This window comes from Telmatherina bonti (genome assembly GCF_933228915.1).
Source record: "Telmatherina bonti genome assembly, chromosome: 7".
Taxonomy (NCBI): domain Eukaryota; kingdom Metazoa; phylum Chordata; class Actinopteri; order Atheriniformes; family Telmatherinidae; genus Telmatherina; species Telmatherina bonti.
The window spans coordinates 14,801,460-14,825,307 of NC_136625.1; the positions used below are offsets into that span (position 1 = coordinate 14,801,460).

Sequence of the window (23,848 nt, forward strand, 5' to 3'; positions counted from 1 at the left end):
TGCCATTAGGGATGGCATGTCCCTGAACACAGTGGATAAATAACCAAGGTCTGAAGCCGTCTGTTTTTCATGAGTTTTTGGAAAAGGAAATTAGATCCCCTCTCCCAACCCTTCCATCAGCCAAGGGCTTTTTTTTCCATGATAGTATCCCAAGGAATTCCTAAATCAGGAAACTGCTATGCCACTGATCTTGCGACTGTTATCAATACCCATCGACCATATGGACACCTTAGCTGACCTCTTTCATAACCAACCTCCACTAGATAAAAACAGGGGAGTAAAATAAATGAGGGAAACAACTTAAGGGGTGACTGAAGGCCACGATCATGGTGGCCCCTTAAGAGGAAGCACATCCAGGCAACATCTGTACAAGCTTAGATCTCTGGAACACATTAGATACTCACTGCTTCATGCACCCGTCATACGTGACCAATAAATCTCAACAGGCTATTGAACAACCCAAACAAAATATAAGTACACTTGACATATGGGTTGATAGGACAGTTATCAATAAATTTCAGTCTAATATTAACTTTCTCACAAGCTTATGCATGGGTTTTTATGTGCATACTGTAACCTCTGTGGAGCTTTTTTCTCTTTTTTTATGGATCACTGTTGAGAAGTCTCCATAGCGTAAAAAAATTAACTGTAAATTATTGCACATGTGTCTGGAGGGATACACTTGTTACAACTGTTCATTGTACACATGTGTAACCTTCTACAGGAACCAAATCTCCTGTCATGAGCAAAATGTCTTGCAGTGTTGCTGCTGTACTGTCTTTTTTATGATTTAGCACAATCAGATTTAAAGTCAAAACCAGAAAGAGAAAAGCATTACACCTTTACTTTTCACCAGCAAAATGTGTGTCACTATGACAACACAATGGGATGACAACCTTCAGGTGTGTTTCTGATAATCATAACCCACAGACAATTAGGCTGGTTTACGTTTGACTGGACCGTGGACTGGACCATCACACAGCAGGGCAGATAATAAAACTTCTAGTTGTCTTGACAACAGGTTAAAAGAAAAAAAATGGTTGCTGTCAGTTTCAGCGCTTCTATGCAAGACATAATAGTTGGTGAATTTATTTTCCTGTAAACTTGTGTTCTGTGCTCAATGAGCGCAGCATCCTCAGTAAAAATGAGCAGTTAGCATACAATCTGAGGTCTGTGTAGTCGAAGATGAGGCACTTGGGGTTTTCTGTGACATTTCTGACTTTTTATAAAACCAGTCTAAGAAGAAAACATATTTAAAATAATGTGTCAAACAGACCTTTTTGTGTTTTCTATGACATGATATTGGTATATTATTAGTTATTAATCAAATTTATATTTTCACAGCAGATTTAGTGTCCTCTTCACCACATTCTAGCTATAAACACATTGACCATACCCTGATCATTGTTTGGGTTTTGGTTTCCTTAGAAAGTATGTTGTCTGTTTCCCAGGTGGAGAAGCTGGTTGTCTGTTTTTCTTTCTCTTGAGGTTGAAAATACAGTTGTGGTTGTTTTCTATCTTTCTATCGTTTCTCTATTTCTATCTTTACTTTTCACTCTTTCCTTTTATTTGTTCCCCCTGTCAGATCCAGCTTTAACATATTAAATAATCAATAAACACATAAAGAAAAGAATCATACTTTCCAACCAAGAACAGCCATTTATTTACAAAGTTTTATTGTCTTTATATCCATAAAACTTCTTTGGAAGAGAGCAGACCCTCATTCTATTGTCATGATGCTGGACAGGGCAAGGCAAAAAAAAAAAAAAAAAAAGTAATATAGCTGTGATATGTATACAGATGAACTTCATATTTGATGTTAAAGTGGACTAGATTTACCATGACATTGACCATCATTTGTCCTAAATTAGGAACTACAGCTTTAGCTGCACCACAGATGCTCGGTGGGAAGGGATTTGCACAAAGCACAACATCACAGAGTTAAAATCCCCCACCCTCTCAGCCCATTGATAAAGCTAAACAATGATTCAGTCATGCCCACACACCCGGATAAATTTCTTTTTTCCACCTCCCCTCCTTCAACCTTCCCAACATCTAAACTTTTACTCCCGTGCCTTCCTTGTCTGAGCTTTCGGTGGTGTTAATCACTGTGTTGTGTTGCATATCCTTCTGCCATGTGTTGAGGTTCCTTCTCAGAATCCCAGGAATGATCTACAGTAATGATGTGGATCTGCTCAGCACTGGCACAGACATAATGGGGTAAATTGTCAGTGTGTACTCTAATCAGTCTCCTCAAGCATCTGTGTTCAGTTGTGCATTTCTGTGTAACTACAACACACCTCATGTTAACCATGACAACAGCCATCTGTCAGAGAAAACCATAAACAGACAGACAGTGATGAGATTGATGAAAAAAGCAAACATCTGCTCATTCATATTTTACTCAAAGGCTAAATATTTAATGACAAAAACTGTTCTCATGTCACCTGTTAGGTGAACTATTTGATGAACCAAAACCCTGATCCATCATTAACAAACACTTAAAAGTGAGTCTGGAGCTAACCAAAAAAAAAAAAAGAAGTTTTTTTGCTGTATTCTGATTGCTGCGTATAATCTGTGGCAATAAAACTGTAAAATGAACACACAGCTTTGATTAGATGCAGATAGCTCCAGCTGGCGCCAGGTCACATATGATGCGCGGCATAGCCAGTTTTCCCACCCTGTCTATGCTAAGCTGATTTAGATCCACAAAGAAAGATACAGTTTGTTCTTTGACTCCACAAAATTAGGACCATACTTCACTTACAAACTTGATCAGCATGTGAGCTCAGGATGAAGTTTTTTTTTTTTTCTTTTTTTCTAGGAGACTGAAAGCATTTTTCAACCATAAATCAAACCTCAGGCAGACAGTCTTCTCAAGGATATTTTGCTGAGACTGGCAAGAATTCTAACACTATTTCTGGCTATGAGAGTGTGTCTATTTTTTTATATTTATTTGTTATTTATTCATTGCTTTATGCCAGTGCTTAACACCTGGTGCTGGCTGTAAAACTTTGAAGGGAGGTGTAGGGTGGTCAAACATAAAGAGACATCTACCAGAGCCACCTGATTGTGGGATAAAAATGGAGAAATGTCCAGAATTGTGTTGTAAAAACTGTCCAGCTTGAACTGGAACACATTCCCTCCCTTTGAAAAGCTGTTAGTTTAAGTTATTGTATTTGTCATACAACCAAAAGAAATGAAAGCACGGGGTGAGAACACCAGTGGGAGCTCGAACTCAGCAGAAAGGGAGAGACAGCTGCTGGATGTCACATGTATGAACTGATGGGGACACTTGTGCCAAAGGCCTTGAGGTGAGCCAACTTACTTAACCAAGTAAGACACTTTTTCTTCCTGCCTCTATTAAATGTAAAGCACTATGACTTTCAAGCCTTAAGACAAAAAGCATTTAAGAGTGGTGTTAATACTAATGTTTATGACTGGAGAGGTGATTTAACTTCTTAATAACTTTTCAACAGATTCACTGATAATTCGTCATCGAGTTTCCAAGAAAAATTTCTAATTGATAATACTTTATCAGTTTTGATACTGTGTTTATTTGCCGTTACAAGGGTTAAACAAATTAAATTAGTCATTTTAGAGAGAAGAAATACAGTTGAAAGGGTTACAAGGTCACCATAAAATAATTTGCAGAAGTAGTTTTATATTAGGTACAGATTCAAAGGATGTCCATACTATGTAAATCTCTATGAATCTGCTTGTATTAACCTTGGACTTGTCAAAACTGTTATTCAGAGGAAGCTGTTAATATCAGCAGAAAAGTAAATTAATTCAATTTTGAGAAGGAGAAATGGTCTAAACACACTTGAATGTGTCAGAGGCATCCAGTCTAAGAAATAAGTGGTTTAATCCATTGAGTTATTAGTGAGTCACATTAAAATGCATGCATGAAAATTGAAATATTTTACAGTTTTTAAGCAAAAATTCAAATAAAACTTTTAACATGTGATTTTGTGTGTGACATTAAACTTTAAGCTTTTATTGGTTTCATCTGCCAGACTGCGGACACTAAAATCAGCATTTTCAGAAGTGTTGATCTTGCAGGAGTTTTCAAATGGGAACTGTAAAAACATCCATTTCTGTAGCAATTTCCAGTGTTTTCTTTTATCTTCACTTTGAGCACACACCTCAACAATCTTGACTTATCATCTGAAACCCCTGCAAGCAAGTCCATCTTGAGAATACAAATAAAGAGATGGAATTTCAAAACTGCACAAGGACAGCAATTAAGCAAGCAGGATAAATGCATAATGTTTTCCAGATTTCTCTCCCTGTTATATGAAATGCAGCTTCAGCAGGGATAATGTTTCTTTTCAAGGACTGGGGGCATACAAATGGCTTGCACCCTTCAAATATTAAAACATTTTGCCTGCCAGTAGCTAACAAACCTGTTGAACTGTTTGAACCATCTGCTTGCTTTTCTGCCCTCCCCCTTTTTTTTTTTTTTTTTTTTTTTTGCTTTTCTCCATCTGTCTCTTTTTCCTTGCTCTGCTCGTTTCCATCAGCGAATGCTTTACCTTGAGTCTCTTCCCTCTTAACACTGCAAAGATCTTTTAGTGAGGGTCAAAGTACAAAACACAAGGGAGTCACATTAAGGTAAGAACTGACAAAGTGGCAGATTTTGACTCCATGATAAAGAGTAATCACACCTCATGGAGTGTTTTGCTGAAATATGGGTTTTAAAGAGTGGCATATGTAGTAACTGATGACAATCCCAGCAGCGGTGACACTAATATTCCAATCACACAATGTTCACCAGAAACACTGAGACAGGCACTGGAAGGTGAAAACTGACATGGACAGATGAGAAACAGTCGCTGCTTTCCTCTTGTTGCCAACTCAGCCATAAACAATGATTCACTTTAAGGCTACGAGCCCGTCAGACTTCTGCTATTCTTCTGCCAAAGACAGCTCTGCTCGAGGGACAGCATTTTGGAATGATCCGCTACGCAGTGATGACAGGCGCATAAACAAACTATCTCCACCTCCCTCTCCATCTGTCCCCCTCATACACACACAGACTCATACTGTGGTTATATTCCATGCAAACAAATAATCTATTATGGTCTAAGAAATAGATTAAAATAAGAAAAAAAAAAAAGGGGGGGGGGGGGGGGGGGCATGATATTCGCTTCAAATGTTATTAAAAAGAAAGACGGAATACAAAAAATACTTTAAAGAAAAAGAAAAAGGAATTTGGAGACCCTTCAGTGAGCATATCTATTAAACAGCTGTGCAATTCCAGCCAAAGCTAAGCACACACTGCTCATATTTTCCCCTAGCCCTCACTCCTCCGTGCGCTTCCAGCTTTGACACCTGCTCATGCAATCTGGTGCTGTAAGGTAACCATGTGCTCAAAGCTCAAAGTAGTTTCAGTGAGAAAGCTCACTGAAAACTTCGATAATTAAACCGGAGCTCTATCTTGATGGACTGAATTGTCTGGTTCTCATAACTGTATAGACACAAACACGTTACCTGGTGAAAAAAGAAGGAGAAAAAAATGGCATGTGCTTCAATATGTGCTTCAGCTATGAGATGCAGGGTCAGAAAATAAGTTAAAAGGGTTGAGCATATTGTAACACTTTTACAGACTGTTTAAGCCTTATGATGTGTTATGAAGAGGAGAGTTAAACCAGAAGGTGGAAAAACATCCTGAAAAAAAAGGGATCTATAGAGAGGAACTAAACATGGCTTTCTATGATGCACAACCACATATCAACAACTAAATGTTTTTTTTTCTTTTTTTTTTTAAAGGAAAATATTTCTTATCAACAATAAAGCATCCTTACAAAGTCCCTTTAATCATTTTTCCTTTAAATAATTTCACTTATTGTAAACATTGGTCTAAGCTGAATGGCCCTTATAGGTGTGTTTTTAAATGTTTCTGAAGGAACAATGTTCTCTGACTCAGCTTCCATTTTAAAAAATTTAAGATTTTATTGTACTTCAACATTTAGTTAAAATTAATGCAAAGAAAAGAATATCCGTGTTTTCATAGACAGGTTTATTCCCTAAAATGTCAAACTATTCTTCCCAGCTGACAGCAAGCTGTCAGTCTGTTTACTTTATCATCTATACAATGAATTCCTATGAATTAATATGAAGAAAACAACTTAAAAACTTCAAACACATTTACTTAAAACAGTAAATGATTAATAAATTAAAGCATTTATTTTCCACATTCCCTTTGTTCAGGGCTGTAGGATGACTCAAGCCTATCCACTGACCTTGTTGGATCCCAGTTCATTAGCACCACGGAGGCAAATAAGACAAATAACCACGCACACACAAACAAACACGCCTTTCTAATGCCAATATTAACATAAGTAATGAAGTTACCATGGACATTTTTAGATTTTGGTGGAACTCCAAGTACTCTGAGAGAACTGATGGATACATTGGGGGAACATGCACACTCCACAGAGAAAGGTCCCAGATGAGATTCAAAGCAGGAACCTTCTGGCTGTGAGGTCAAAGTGCTAACCACCCTGCAGCTGGATATCAATAAGACTTTCTGTTTTAGGGCTATGCTTTTCTTTTCCTAAAATAATACCTAAACCTATCTTAAGCCTTTTTCATTCTCATTTGTTAAAACAAGGGGGGGAATTTAAATGTATATGTATATTTTCAATGTATGTCCAAATTTAATCCCATAAGCAAATCTTAAACCAAACATCTGGCTTAGATCTATTTGGAAAGACAGTTTTATCTAGTGTGACATACATTAACTACAAATCTATAGCAAAATTTTGGCAGGTATTAACATTTAGAGTTAGCTTGCAGTTTTCCCATAAGCACCCATTTTGCTATCAACAATAATAAGGTTATTAGGGTTGAAGTGGGAATAATTATAGCTTATAGTATGGCAGCAATTCTACTTGGGTCACCACTGCATTGCTGTTGCATGACGCACAGATTAAAACAATCTAGCAATGTGAAACAAGCCCAAAATCTTGGAGAAAAAGGCATCATTTTCTATTCTCAAAAGAGAGCGAAACTAATTACTCTGTAATTCAACACAATTGCGTATAATGTTCAGACATTAGGAACTCACAGAACAAAATATCTGCTCTTGAATCAACACTAGAAACAGGAAAGTTTAACGTGAAAGTGAAACGTCTATGATTATCTTCTCTTCTTTTAATTACTTTAATTATGATCCAACATTGAACCATTGTGGTATTTATCTCACTTTATAAGGCTGATTCACTTTATAAAGTGACTATGGGAAAGAAAACATACTGTAAGACTATCAAGTCTGTCTTCATCATTACCTTAGATTGTTCGTTCATTTGAATCCATTCATCAATAATATCTCATTGGGCAAAACCTATCTGTGAAGAAAAGCTGTACCGCATTTTTAACTGTCTTCACAGTGGAAAATCATCTCTGACCTGGAGGCAAACATTTTGCAGGCTGCTTTAGTTAGCCAGCATTCCACATGCAGACATCAAAGAGAGCGTAATGTCTTCTATGCTTGCATTTTGTTCACATTTTCCACTGCACACAAAGCTACCTGTGCAAAACCCGGCAGCTACAACATCTCAGAAGCACTGAATAAGCAACCAGTAAATACGGATTCTGCAGTTTGGTTGACACACACACTGAAGGAGTAGAACTATTCAGAAATTGGTGGCAAAAACTTAACAGATCTCTGGCGACCTTTCAGAGTGAACTATCAACAATTCCAGCAGGGTGAGAGAAAAAGAACGCTTTGAACAGCAAACTGTGCGACTCCTAAAATGCCAAATTAATGAAAGAAAATAGAACGTCTGGCCTTAAAGTGTTGGACAGTAATCAGAAAAAAACACTAAAATTGCTCATTTTCATGATGGAAAATGAGATTCACAAGATTCCCAGAATGCTTTCAATTATTTCCAAGCTCAACTAAAATTGTGAAATCGGTGACATCCAGGCAAACTGGTTCGGGTGTGCTGAATTATAAATAAAGATAATATCTTATTATTATGACTTTGAGTTAAGTTGGAGATTAGATGCAGAAGGTAACTAGACGAGCCTTGCATCACGGTTTTCCAGAGGAAGCAACTAGTTCAAAAGCAAAGCTACGATTACTTTAAAAATTAATAAACTCCAGTTACAGAGTTAAATACAGTTTGTTTAATCTAAATATTGGAATAAAAAGAAGTAAATAGCATCTTTATCTACGAGCAGCAAGAAAGAGTAATCCTAAAGAAAATAGAAATTTCACATCAATTTTCAATAGGTCACCAGTATAGTGCTGATCTGCACTGATATGTTAAAATACCATTTAGACCAAGGTAAACCAACAACTCCATCATTATGGAAGTTAAACGCTGCTCTGCCAGTTTAGCTAAAATCTTCTAGCAAATGCACATTAATAAACACAAAAGGTACGGTCAGCTATCATAACCAGTATGCCTCTAGGAGCTACAACCAATCAGGGGTCTCTAAAGCAGCCAACGCTGTCTTCACGGGAGAAAAAAAAGCTGATGTTTGAAGATGTTTTCGAGAAAAGTGCCCTGGTTCTTTTCTTTTTTTTTTTTTTTTACTATTCAAGTAGACTGTATCTATATGACCACAAGGAGCCAGGAAAAAGTCAAAATGAGGTTTAATGTTGTATTTAAACATTTATTCATGATTGAATTCCAATGAATTGAAAGACACCTATATCAGAGATTCAGTCTTACCTCAAAAACCTCATCATCCAGGATTCTGGTACCAAAGACAGTAATGCCTTCTGTGCTAACTACCGCCTGGTCGCTTCTCTTGAGTGGTTTGGTCACTTTCTTCTTACAGTCCATAATGATGGTAACACTCTTCTTCTCCACGCTAATAGCAACTCGATGCCATCTGTGGAGCAAAACAAGGAGGACGTAAATTCACTAGAAACACTCTTCTATTTGATAATAAAGAGATTCTTTATTTTGTTCAATGGTTAAGAAAATAATTTTAGAAAAAAAATATTTAAAGGTGCGGTGTGAAACAAAATCACAGATCAATGACAGAAAGGTTTATTATGGCATTAAAAGCAATGTTTGTATTTGCTTCACTTAACGAAAATAACTGTTCTGTTTTCATTTACCTACATTGAGCAAGTTATATCTACTTACTGTGGGTCCACATACATGGCAGCTGCCATGTTTTTGCCCCCGTTTTTAATACGGTGTCTCTGAATGGACAAACAACGGTGTGAACTAAGAACCCTCTGCGCTTTCAAGCTTTAGTTCCAGCTTTGTTTAATAGCTGTGAGAGCACTGTTTGGGATAAGTAACACCATAAAATGATGACAGAAGAAGACAGTACACAGATATACACAACCATTATTTTTTGTCTTTGATATTACCTTTACTAGATGATGCCAGCAAATGCCACCAGATTGCTACATAGCTAATCAAGCTAGTTACTTGTTATGGAGCTAATTCTAAAGACTTAGACATGTTATTCACCTCTGTCTGGTCTTATTGCTTGAGTGTGTAACAACATAGATTTATAGGAAAAACTGAACAAATCAGATTTGTACAGCAGTTCCTTTATTAAAGATCAACTATATTTGACATTTTTGGTCCCTTTTTCTTCCTCTTGTCAATTTTTATTTCGGTCATTTTGGGATACCTACTACAGGTATCCCAGGTAATTCAACCTCCTGATAAGTTATGCCAGTAATCATTACACACTGTAAATTTATTATTGACCAGTTTGTCATTGTACAGTTTTACAACTTCATAGAAATAAATTTAGATTAACTGGTTGCACAGAAGGTCAAATAAGTTGGGTGAAACTTGAACAACTTTTTCAAGTACAGACTGCTCCTTTATTTCTTTACCTTAGTCAAGTTCCTGCTAACTTACTAGCTCATCATAACTTTAAGCTGGCACGGTCTCTGTTGTTGTAATACTTGGCATCTGTTAGCTGCCAGTGAGTCTCTGATCCTGCACATGGATGCTAAAGCTTTCAGCATGACTGCAAGTAAACACATTGTCCAACATGTTAGACTAGCTTTCTGAACGTCATCAGGTTCCTTACACATGAGTATGTATGGAAGTCGTTATGATTAAATATCGTTCATGTGGAAGCTTCATGCTTAGCAACAAGGAGACATCTGGAAAAAGCATGTGTCACTATTTCTGGCAACAGACCAGAGAAGCTCTTTTTCTGCAGCAAACTTAGCATCAAGATGCTCAGATCAGCAAAAGCAAGACAAGTTGGTGTGACCACTTTGGGAATCACAGGCTTGCTTCATTTCACCATACAGGTGAGTTAGTTTTTTACATGAACTGAACTCTCATTGTTTTTTTCTTTGTTTCTTCAGTACATTCTCATAAAGGATACTTTTCTAAAGGATTATTCTCCTCAGAAGTACGCTTTCATTAATTGATTCAATATGTTGATGTGAATCAACTAAAGCCTCAATGTAAAAACAGCATTTGTCAAAACACCAGTTTGACTTGAGCCTTTTCACACAGAAGCAGCTTTTTAGAATGAGTTTGAATTTTCAGCTATGTCTAAATACATAATTTACAGATTACTGAAAGATGTTTATTTTCAAATATTGTATTCGAAAAGAAGAATTTTACTGCACATTCACATTGTAATTTTTTGTACTGATGATTTATTACAGCCAAACAACCAGGCATGGGATCATTTTAAGGCATTTCTGTTCTATCAGTCATGTAAATGATTAATGACAGCTCTTAACAGAGATTTGTTCAGCTTCATTGAAGAGTTATGCAACATTTGAAGATTCTACCCACTTCTCCACATCGCTATATGACTGCAGTAAATAATATAGAAAAAACAAAGGCTGTCATTAAATTGCTGCTAGTAATTTATTTGCCATTACTGTCTGACTTGTTCCATGTGGTAATAATGACTGAACAAACATGACGATAGTAAATGTGCAGAGTTGTGAGTCAGTTCACCAGACCAGAGCATTTTAAAAAAAAAGTTCTGCATGTTTGAGAAAATACTTAAAGCAGACTGGTTCAGTTTAGCATAAATATTGGCCAATAAATTTTGATACAATAATGCAGCTTTGCTTTCGAGATAATCCCAAAAGCTGCACAATAAATTAAAGATATTTAAATCCAGCCTTAAATGCTTTAGCTCAGCCACCCACATTTTACCTCCAGTGCTTTAAAGACTTTTAGAGAGGCAGCCAGTCACTTACTTGCCATCAGCAAGGTTGATGGAGCGGAACAAAGGGTACTCCTCTGGGGCTGGCTTGCCATTCTGGTCCTCATACAGGAAGACAGGAGCTCGGCCCACTTCCACGCCAAGCTGCTGGATGCCTTGCTGGTTGTACACGGACAGAAGGAAGGACTGAAGGCCAGCCTTGGGCTTGATGGTAAACAGGATAGAAAAATCTTCTGGGAAAACTCCCCCTGGAGGTGGGACAAGATGCAAGCAAGAAGGCTGGTAAGATAGTGAATAGCAGTTGTTTCGGTGGTTTAAAAGAGTAGGGTAAATGTTCAATATTGCCCTGCTCTGTTTCATATTAATACAATTACACACAACTGAACTTCACTAGCAGCTGCAACACAAATTTAATTTAATTAAAGAAAATACACTTGTGAGTGAGGATGGGAATGGTAAAGTTAACACTTTATCAAGAACTCACTGAAATACTTGTAAACTTAGAACTTCAGCCATAGAGAGATATTAAAGGATGTTACAGGACTTTATAACTTGGCAACTCTTATGTGGAAAAGCAGAAAGTCTATCATGGTAAGTGGTCAATACTCAGTAGTTCAGCTCATTCTTATGTTAAATGCTAGTCTCAGTTAGGCATCTGGGACATAACCTGATCTTTGAGGATTGGTGGGGAGAACTCCTATGTTTAGCATGTGATCCTTCAAGCGATAAAAAATTGAAGTTAGCATATATGGGCTTGCTGTTTTCCCTTTGACATAAACATTTTGGCATTGCTTATTTCAGAAAGTCATGAGTGAGCTGTAGATCTGACCATTAGCTTACAACTTGTCAAGAACAAAGCCCTACCAAATGCAGACTGAGTTCATTAGCTCATTAAAAATTCTTACATCATTTACCAGATCACATGACTTGGACTTGGACCTTCCAATTTCATACAAACTCCAACTTTTCGCCACAGTGGAAGCTTTCCCTGCTGTCCATTACATAGAAAGAAGGTTTAAAGTGGATCACATTTCCCAAATTACCCTCCTTATATATATGTATGTATATATATATATATATATATATATATATATATGTATATGTATATATATATATATATATATATATATATATATATATATATATATATATATATATATATATATATATATATATATATATATGTATATGTGTATATATATATATATATATGTTTAAGTGTCTTTTGAGCTAAGTATTAACTGTATGTATTCGACTGTGAAACACAATGTTAAGAGAGTAATGGTAAGTTTAATAGCTTTCTAAATTTCTGTTCTCGCATCAGAATTCTAAGTCTAGACAACTGGACCTGAGGCAGTGTTTATTATGGAAGCTTAAAGGGGCCTTGGCTTGTCCTGAAAGAAGTCAACAGTGCTGATGCAACCACAATAATTTTACAAGGGTTGTAAATACAACAACTCAAACAAAAGTCATATTTTTAAAACCATAACAGTTTGGTTCAGTGAGAACATAACCAATCCTGATCATATAAAAGTCCCCTTATTCAGGCAGAGGACATTGTGACACTGACGGCAGCTCCAGTGTCTCGCCTCTTAGGATTTTATTATAGTTCTTTAATTTCCGTTATTGGACAAAAAAAAAAAGGTGTATTGGCTGTTTAAGCCAAAATTTACAGGCAACTTCTTTCTTATACCCTTACCTACTATGCTTTTCACTTTCAGGCTGTTCATTTCCATCTGCAGCCAAATTTAAAATGACTCGCCTGCACCGCACAGTCTGGGACAATTTATTTAACAGCATTTGCTTCCAAATAAATTTCGTTACACTTCCTTGCCAAGTAAGCTTTGAGCAAGTAGGTAACTTTGGGCTCTTTATACAGTTTGCCCCAGTAATTAAAAAGCAACAGACCCCAACATTATGAGAATTTTATTGCCATATATTTAAAGCTTTAAATATAAGCTTAGTATTATATTTTATTTTAGGTATATAAGCTAAATAACATAAATTGGAACTGGGAAAAAAGTTAAATAATCATTTGTCACTAGTCCTCTGCATTTTATCATTTTATACCCAGATTATCAGATTTTCGTTTCTCTGTTTGGAGTTCTTCTTAATTAAATACATATTTCTCATGACAACCCAGGCAGCAGTTCGTGAGCCATGTGATGCTTACACTGTATAATGAAAATCTAGATAGATTTCACAACATCAACCACAAATTGCATATTTTAGTATGCAAGTAAGCAAAACTTGAGGACTTGAGGAGAACCACTATACTGGACATGACCAATTTACATCATATCGGCAGAACTTCTTAATCTTATTGGATCTCCTTTAACAGATTGCAGTTTCTCCAAAATATCAAACAGGAAAACTCTGGTGTTGATCTTCAGACTTGATAGTTCAGATGAAGATTCAGTCATATGTTGAGTGACTTGATGTCTGTCTTTCATGGCTCACGAAACACATTTTTACACAACGTAAATTTACAGGGAGCCCGTAAATAACTAAAAATGTATGTCTGTCACTTTGGTCTGTAGGCTGAGGCATCTCTGTATATGCTTAATGATATTTTGTTCAGACATTCATGTTCTTACCAGATAAACTATAAAAAGTGAGACTATACACAGACTTTTCATCCATTACTCCGGTAAATTTTTTTTCTGTGACCAAAAGCCCCATTTTAATGGTATTTCCATGAATTGAAGTCTGCAATTACCTATGAATGCTAAAACAGTCATGCAGAAATCATAGTAAACAGTAAACCCACTTCAGTCGGCATTATAACACAGCTGAATGCTCAATCTTGTGTGTAGTTTACCTGCACAGACTTTCTGCTCTCTGGAAACACTCATATTCAATGGTTGCTGATTCAGTTTTTTTGTAAATACTGGTGATCTTAGATTTGTAAGGTGTTTGTTCACCAACCTGGGAAGAGCTGGTTGGTTGGTGCGCTGATCTGAACGTTTTTCCCCACTCTGTAAGCTACGTCGGGTTTGGATCCTCTCCGGACTGTGCAGAAGCCTGGTGTTTTCCGTACTCCTTCAGGAGAACTTTGGAAGTCTAGCACTTTCAGAACATCCACTGGTTCAGCTGAGGAGACAAAGGTTAAAATCAAATCACACTTAGGTAGTAAAATTAAAACCAAGCCTGGTGTTTCTCATATGCTGAATTGTATCAGTTGGTAAAATCAAATTGTAATATCCTGCATATAGGTAAATTAATTTGAGGGGAAAGAAGTTAGTAAATGGGAACTATCACATGCAGGTAACTGTGGGTACAAGCTGTTTGAAACTGCATCTTTGATGTTGCATTTATGTGAAACTGAGAAGCGTAGAAAAAGTTACTCTGTTCTGAGAAAAGCTTGTAAATGAGATATTGTTTCACTGTTGACTTTTAAAACTCTTAGACTATGGAAACACAAGGAAAGCCACACTAAATGCATGAGTTAATCCATTATAAAGTATGTTATTTAAAGTAAATGTACTTCAGTTAAACAGTGCAGTGCATGCATATATCATTTATATCTAAATTAAGATAATGCTCATGTGATTTTTGCAATACATAATCGCACTTCTGCAGGTAATGGCTAATCTAATCAGACCTGGCAAGTTGATGATAAATCAACATTTGCACCAATTACACCACTGGCTTTTTCAGAGACTTCTGGCCAAATCTGTCAGTTCGGCCTGTTGGTCGTTTATGAGCTGCCTTGGCAGAGCAGCAGTAAAAATGTTAGCAACCATTCAGTAGCTCTAATAGCCCCGCCCCTCCCCCCCCTCATGCAAACCTCCACTGTTAGCCCTGCAGTCAAAAAGCCACAGCATCGCTGGGATGATAAAACTCATTGCTACTGATCACCAAGTCTTCAGAATGACGAGAACACAGAAGGGGGTAGCTTTACAAGTTTCTTAACACCGCTGAGCTCTTTTCTCTCAATGGACTTGGAACCTGGCTGAAGTTACTTTGCAGTCATAAACGCTGTTTCTTAATTCTTTTCTCCCCTGCTGCTGCCTAACTCAGATTTTTGATTCGATGGGAAGAGTGGGGGTTAATGGCTTCGGCACAAATCTGAGAAAAGGCTTTAGGCTTGTAAATATTGCTACATAAGTCAGAATGTTTTTTTATGGTTCAACATTTCTGTTTTTGAACAAGGATATTTTACATGTGCCATATGTGTAAATGTGTCAAATAAGGTAAATCTTGCACCTCACAGCAGTTCTGCTGAAAAACATGGAGTTAAATTAAGTCTTAATCCTGGTTTTAAGAAATCTAGATATGCTGCCAGAAAACTGAAAAAAAAAAAAAAAAAAAAACTGGGACACAGTGGTATTAGAGTACTTCAAACAAATTTTTCTCAACCTTATTAAGTAATTATAAAAGTGGGAAATATAAAGAGAAATTGGGCTCAATTAAAAGCCTGGATACTTTAAATTTGGATTTAAAAGAATATTAATATATTTTTTTTGTGTTTTTTGTGTCAAAACACAAAAAACCTGAATCTTGTATACTATGTGCATGATATATATTTAACTATTGTGACACTCAGTGCACAAGCTAAACATGCTGATACTAAAAGTTAGTATCAGCGTCTGTTTTTACATATTCAGTACCAGTTAAAAGTTTGGACACATTTTGCCATTGGATCGAATGACAAAGTGTGTCCAAACATTTGACTGGTACTTTATATCTGCTGCCATAATAAAGTTCTGGTGTTGTATGTGATTTACAATCTGGATATGTACATGTATACATACATATCCAGATTGATAAGTATATACTCTGTATATGCAGTACAAGACACGAGTTTTAACACACCCACCTACTGAATCAGAAGATTTGCCCAACAATGTCATGTATGACTGTACCCCTGATCAAACTGCTCTCCACTTTGTTTTACTCTGTCAGTATTGCGACTGTTTTTCATCTTAAACCCCTTTGTTCTTCCTTCCTCGAGGCACATAATCAGTTAGAGTGTATTTGAGGAAGTCTAATAGTGTATGTTTTAATACTACTGTGTAAACAGTAGTGTTGGAGTCACTGGTGATTAAAAGCATGTCTGCCAGAGGCTGCATTTACTTAAAACTGCACAGTAAGCAAAGGCCATTATGAATCATTATAAACACTTTGTGGACTAAATGGGAAATTAACATCAACAGTTACTGATTGCCCTGTAACAACAATAGTTATCACATATTGCAATCCGCTCTGACTCCACAAACAGTGGCACATATGAGATGCTTTGGTTATTTTACATGACTTATGGTGGATTTTTGAAGCTGATGCCCATTTTAGCTGATAAAAACACAATGAGTTATTTTCTGTTTAGATTATGCATTCATATGCAAAGTTTTTGCATCTTAAACTTTACATTTAACCCATTCAGACATAAGGTTTAGTTTTCTGACAAACATTTTACCATTTCATACTTGAAATTAAATCAGTTTTTAATTTTAAACTTGAAGTTTTTATTGTTTACGTTTAATTTCCTAGTGTTTAGCTCAGCTTTTTTATTTGAAGTTGTTCGTTAGAATGTAAAATGATGCAGCATGAGTGATCTGAATGACATTTATCCATCTTAAGCGGCTAACATTGACTCTACTGAGCTGACCAAGCTTAACATCTAATTGGAGGAGATTTTTCTTGGCTTCTCATTCACCAAAACTGATATAATTGAACACCACTGCTCAGTCACTGCCAGCATTTAAATATGTGTACAATATTCACCTGTGCAAAAAGACAGCTTACCAGTGCAAAAGAATGTGGCATGCACTTTATGTAATTAGAGGAACTGGAAGGGTATAAACATGGCAGAAAATATTTTTGAATTATCATTATGAGTTAGTCTTCAGTTTTTTCTTTCCACTTGGTTGGTTAAAGTATGGCTTGTGCTGGAAAATTTGAGGTGAGACTCAGTATTATGTGTTACAGTAGCCATTGTCTTTCTATCAGAGCACCTTCTCCCCTGTCATGGAGACCTGAACAGCCAATAAGGGATCAGGTTTCCCACAAGCAGGCGTGAGAGGGATTCAGCTTGTTGTTTGTATCATTTTGTGGCCGACTTGTTGTATCAGTTACAAAAAAAAAATGTCAATGGAGTCTATCAATGGCGACAGAGCACACATAAAAAATAAATAAGAAACAGACATTGCTGATGCTCCAGATGTGCAAGGCTTCCAAATGTTGGAGGGATGTGTGAGAGGCCTCATCATAAATTCAGCTAAACTTAAAATGAACAGTCAGGACCTAATATTATGATTGATCATTCATTGTTCATGTTGGTTGGCTCTGAATTAAGCCTCTGAAGAACTGGGATAAAAGTCCGACTGGTCTTTTAACAAAGCCCATTCAATAAGATCTGTAACTTGTTGTGCAACAGTGAATCTGAAATAGGATTGGATAAAGTAGTCAAAAACACCTTTAAGAAGAGAATCAAAAGTGAAATGTCGAGTCAATCTAGAAGATAAAATGACCATCAGTGAAATCCCAAATCCAACTCAGTCCACTGGGGGTTGTGAAAGCAACTTCTTCACTGTTGCAGAAACCACAGTAACTGAAACCGTGCTTGTTCCAGTCCAGACATCACATGACTCATTTGTCTTTTCTCTGGGTCATAAGGCAGGATGTGTCTTCTTCAAAGACCCAGCAATGATAAACAATGTCTGACTGATCAGCTTAAAATCCCACAGAGCCAGCGTGGCCTTTACAGAAAGTCAGATAACAGACTCACTTTGGAATCTCCCTTTCAGAAAAGAGAAAGAACTAGATTCATCTGTTTGATAACCACAGAAAAAAAAACAACTTAGAGGCAAGGGATCTGACAAAAGCATTTCTGAACTCTAAAATCTATGAACCTTATACGGAGTTTTGGTAAAGATGGCTGTAATCCTTATGAACGGAAGAAGCTCAGTTCTCTCTTCTCCAGGAAACTATATATTGCAACCTACAACATACCAGTGTAGAAAAAACATACCTTTCTGAGCCATCAAAAACAGTTAAAGGAAATTTTTCCACAAAATATTCTACTGTACATTTTCCACTTTCTAAGTCATGTGACACCGGAAGACAGGAAGTGCTGATTGTGCAGCTCCTATTCGTTATTGGTAATGATGAGGGGTTCTGATGGGTGGAGCTATACATCCACATGCTGAAACCATTATGGTACTGGCACCACTCCCTCTACCCCCCTAACTAAAACATACATGAGACTAAAGTGAGAAGGCCCCATCCCTGTAGCTACTTCTCCTGTAACCACAAGAATAACAGCCTGAGATGTGAATCAAACCTGGTTGCATTGAGCACATGCTCAGAAGACTTTTAGACCATGTGAAGCTTTCCAGATTGGATCTTCAGTGGGAAGACCTGGAACTGTAGATTTTGGTACCACAGGTTGGATAAAAAAGGAAAAACTGCAAAGAACTGAAGCGATGCCTAAAATATTTTCTTTTGCTTTTCATCCCTACAGTAGTCCAGTAGTCTTTACCAACTTTGTGAATAAGAAAGAAAACGCTTTAGAAATGACACTGCCAAAGAATAATTTAATTGATCGTGTTCTTCTTTAAAAGGAAACAGAATAAAATGCATATTTTAGGCCAGGTTTGAAAGCTCACACAAAATGCCTTATGAAAAGGAAAATAGTCTGTGGCTTTTTCTGAATATCATCCCAAGTACAGCGCTACTGGTTCTTAAAAAAAAAGAAAAGAAAGACAGAGAGCTTGGACTGAAGGTCTCTTTGTGAGTTTCAGAATGCCTCTCTGCATTACTGCATACCTCAGGGCCTCATATATTCCAGATGTGCTGAATTGGCCAGGAACCCCCACAGACCCACCCACCAGCACCCCTCCAACTTTTTTAGCCCCCTCTCCGAACTATTGCTCCACAGAAGCCCTGAAAAGCAGGCAATATCCCAAAACCATTAAAGACCCCAAATCAGTAAGCATGGCATTTTAAAAAAAAGCGTTTCAGCCTCTGAGGAGGTAGAATCATCATGCTATTCTCTCAACACATCCTTGAAAAAAAGTCATCCTTTCACTCAGAAGAAAAAAAACATATTCTAATGATAAGGATAAGAAACCACAAGTGTGAGAAGATGTGTTCTGTCATGCAAAAGGTACCGAAGCTGTCTTTCCGCAGACTTGTCTGGGAGCTAATTAGTCAGTCTGATTTTTAATGACACATCTCCAAAGTCGCTGTCAACCATCAAGCTCACATGAAGTATGTGGTAAAATGGGAGACATCTCTAGGAATCATTGAGGCAGTTTCAGCAGACACCAGCATATTAAAACAGTGAAACAGTACTCTCACTTGTGCAGACAACATTTTCACAAACACTCTTCTCATCACTCATCACCATAGAGTTTGATGGTTAAGTTTAGTCCTGTGATTGTAACATTCTAAGTTAATGTCTCTGTGGCTCTGTGGTCATGCAGCAGCATCTTGGGATGTCTCGTCGGTCTTTTTAGTGTCACTGCCATCTACTGAGAGTTGGCAGCATAGGCAGCAATTACAGTGCACTGGATAGCTGGTAAACGTTTGCTAGCACATCATGCAATTATGGTTAGCTTAAATATCTGTCACAGTGGAGAAAGATGGGCAATGGGCAAGTATGCCACAGCAGTTTTTTTTTTTTTTTAATATCCTTTAATGAAACTTTTACTTTGAATTTCTGTGGTTTGTCCTTTTCTCAACAAATTCTTTGTGCATTCTATGAAATATACAGTATTTATAATCAGTAGAGCATGGTGGTAATAAGGACTCCTCTAGGATAATAAGCATTACATAATTGAGCAACTGTAGCTTCTGAATCCCATATCCATAAAACCAACTTACATGTATATAGTTTTATTACTTGAATTCTGTTGTTCTTAAAATTTGAATGATTTCAATGACTGTATTATTACTAATATGGTGCCAGAATACCATATAATTTTATTCTGGCAAAAGCTACCCAGTGTGGATCGCTCTATGATTTCATAAAGGAAAGTATTTCATGTGACCCACATATGTGTATTCAAAGCAAAGAAAATACTCCAGATTTTTTTTTTCCTTTTCTTTTTTTTTTTTTTTTTATTTTCCATCAACGCCCCTTCTTGGACTCAGTGGGAGCCCAGATAATGTGGAAAGATGGTGATCCTTCTGGCCAGAATATGAATTTCACTTAAAGAATTCCACTGTCTGAAGTCTAGTTATTATTTAAAACGCTCAGAATTAACCACAACACTTTTATATTTAAAACTAAGTCCTTTAGGCAGGTGTTAAACAATACTATAAAAAAAAAAGCAGCCCAGTGATTTTTAATCCAAATAAAATCAGAAAACTGTGACAACTTTGTATGTGAAGTGTCTATAATTAAGCAGATGGACTCTGTGTACTGACAATGTGTAAAAGTGTAATAATTAAGCTATTGTGGGTTGCTGAATTTATAAAGAAATGTGCGTAAAAGTCATGCCTAAAACCACTTCCACGTTATCCAACACTTTGTATACTTTATAGTATTTTATTACTACACAATCATAGCTAATGAGTACCACTGGTCTAGTAGCAATTTTGTTATCAGGAAATCTTTAGCTCTGTGGTTGCTGACCACACCTGACGGCAGACACTGTGCGCTTAGACACTCACAGGGAGGACAGCAACGTCTCCTAAATTAACTTGGACATGTTACACCTCACAGAGTTCTAATTTATTAAAGCAGCGTCAAGCTTAACCAGAGGACTGCGATTGGGACAGAAAAACCACTTCAAATGATCTTAAAAATTTTTATCCCATTGTAGTCATATGATATATTCCTGTCTTGATGCCAAACTATTTAAATAATTTTTTTCAATTACTTCGAAGGAAAGTTTTTGAATAACGCAGACTGCAAATAAAATATGTGCAAGCTATGGGGTGACTTAAGTGGCATCCAGTATATGGCAATATGTTGAGAACCAGCAGCTGTCTACCACGTTGGCTGCTGTAATCCCACTACCATCTATGGGCTAAACGCCAGCCTGTGTGACGTTTTGGAACCGTCCAGGATGCTATGGACTTGGTTCAGTGACAGATGTGTGTTGCAAACAGTCTCTTACCTGCTCTAACACTGGAAGCTTGTAGAATTAATAAGAACGTGGCCAGAGCAGCTATCGTTGAGTCCCATTGCCACCTTTTCGTTTTCCACCTGGTGGTCCATCTTTGCGTTTCCATCGCGAGCGCCCGCAGCTGCACAGAAAACGCGCGACTTTGTGTAAAATTCCCTCACTGGCAAAATCCACAGAAAAAATGTGCAAATACTACAACGCCATGTGTAAAAGTATAAGGATGCCTCTCTCAGCCAGACTGGGCCCTTCAGATCCGCTCCCCCTTAAGCCCAGCTCTCACACTGATGGCAAAGGGCTTTCATGAAAAAAGCGCAAGTGACTTCTCTCCCTGAGAGTTGCGCGCACCGTGAGGAGGCAGGACAAACCCCGCAACACTGAACCTGAACCGACAGAGGGATACTGACATTGGAAAATCCTCCACTCATCAAATCACCAGTCGGGAAAGTTGTCTCATGTCCCGCCCCCCCTGTGCAACGATAGAGCATCAGTCGGAACATCACTGCATCCCAGTAAAAGTTAAGACGAGAAAGTGTCTCAGGATTCCAACTTGACAAAAACAGCTGAAGAAAAATACAGTACCATTCAAAAGCTTAAAACTCATTTGCACATTCTGGATGAGAAGAAGTGTCTAAAGGTATGAGTGGTAATGTATGTAAATAATGTACAAGGAATAGTTTCCCCAGTTTTAACATAAAAAAAACTCCATGCAGAGCAGTAGAACACAGAAGTTTTTCCCTCTCATGATGCATTCAACTAAATGCAACACAATATGTGCAAATTAAAAAGTGGGGTGGAGCTGTTGGTTTAGACATTTCCTGAAAGCAAGTGGAGATTTAAATAACCCCTATGTGGGCCAGCAGCTAATAAAAAAGCGTCACTGACCAAGATGAAATTTTTTCCAGACTGGGAGTTTCCTTTTGACAGCACACTTCTGAGGCCTGATAATTCATGTTGAGAGATGGAACAGAGGCAAGAAGTGCAGGTGGTAGCTATAATGCTCTCCCTTTGTTTAGATATTAATTGATTGCAAAGATAGATGGATCTAACAGTGCAATAGCAGCCCCTGTATACAAAGTTAAACCACATGACAGTTTGTTAGTGACAATCTGTTTATTATAAGGCAGAAATCAGAACAGTGAGCTGGAGAGATTTTTAATTGAGCTGAGCTGAATTAGATTGAATCAGGTGGTGTGAGTTATTGGGGCAGGGGTACTCAATTCAGTCCTACAAAGTCTGCAGTCCAGCAGGTTTTCCATGTATCCTCTCTCCAACATTACTGACTCAAATTATTGAGTAATCGTGCATTGTGCTGTAAGATCCATTTCATTTGATTCAGGTGTGTCGAAGCAGGAATAGCTGGAAGACCTGCTGGATTGCAGACACATAGGACCAAACTGAGAACCCCTGACATAGGGTGTCAGCCGTTTTGATTCTTTACAGGCATTAGAACAAAATAATCCAGATCCCATGCAATAAAGTTATTGAGAAATACACTACCTGTCCAAAGTTGGAAGACGTCTAGTCATTCAGAATGAGAACATGTGTTAAGATCTTTGACTGGTAGTTGATAGACTATATATAAAAGTGACGCATGTAAAAGGAATAATTTAATTTCCCCAGTTTTACCATAAAAGAAAATCCTGACTTCCACGTCCACAACAGTTTTCAGGACATTTGTGTATTTACAGTTTGGTTCTGTGGGCCATTGTTTTCCAAGTCGATCGCACTCAGAGCACTTTGACGGTAATTGTTGGGCTCAAGTAGGGATGTCTTTCATTTCCTCTCAGCATTCCCTCCTAATTGGGAAAACAAGTTAGCCACTTCCAGCTTTATGGCTAATGAAAGCTAATGGTGGGACAGATGACAGCTGTTGTCTACAGCCACGCCAGGACTTTTGTTGTAGGTAAACAGAATGATGCAAATCAGCAGACTCACTATCACAGTTCTTATGTTATGATGCTTCTTTTTACCAAGTAAAATACTAAATGTGCAGGATTAATGATGTTTGGGTGGATATATTAAAATGAAATCCAATCAAATATTTAATACTTTAAATTACTTTTCATACAAAACTCTTAAACTTGACTTTTAATTTTCAGCTTTTACCTGCTACGGAGGTTAGGTGTTACAGTCACTCACTTTCAGGTGAAAGATTTAACGGCTTTCCTTACTTGCTTTGTCATGGATGATTTTATTTCCTTATGTTTACCTTCTGTTTAGTTGCAACCAAAAGTTCTTGTTAAGCAATTAATGCATTCATTCATTCATTAAATAATTAATTAATTCATTCATTCATTCATTCATTCAGTTTCTGAACCCATGTAATCCACCGGGGAGCTGGAGCCTATCCCAGCAGCCTTCGAGTGAGAGTTAAGGAATGCAATGATACACAATATGTACTTGGAAATATGTGGCTCTGACACTGGAACATGATTTCTATTCTCCTCAGAATAGTATTTCTCCGACATTTCTATGTTGCTTTTCATGCCAGTCTGGACAAGTTGGATGATTGGCAGAAAGAAAAGTAGGTGTATCTACAAACTTGCTTTGATACATAATGTTGTAACAATTCATGTTAGATTACAGTTTTACTACAAGTGTTTACAAGTGTACTACAGTGTACTACACTACAG

At 37.3% G+C, this 23,848-nt stretch overlaps 1 protein-coding gene across 2 annotated transcripts in view; it reads right to left on the reverse strand.

Moving 5' to 3' along the window:
- col11a1b (collagen, type XI, alpha 1b) overlaps positions 1 to 21,585 on the reverse strand; it is an 86,445-nt gene extending 64,860 nt beyond the window's left edge. For both annotated transcript variants that reach the window (XM_079244037.1, XM_079244036.1), the window contains exons 1-4: positions 21,207 to 21,585; positions 14,065 to 14,229; positions 11,171 to 11,384; positions 8,691 to 8,853 (exon numbers count right to left, since the gene is read on the reverse strand). In XM_079244037.1, the coding sequence (XP_079100163.1) occupies positions 8,691 to 8,853; positions 11,171 to 11,384; positions 14,065 to 14,229; positions 21,207 to 21,321 (657 nt within the window). In that variant the 5' untranslated portion in view covers positions 21,322 to 21,585. The remainder of the gene's footprint in view (positions 1 to 8,690; positions 8,854 to 11,170; positions 11,385 to 14,064; positions 14,230 to 21,206) is intronic.
- Positions 21,586 to 23,848: the final 2,263 nt, after the last annotated feature.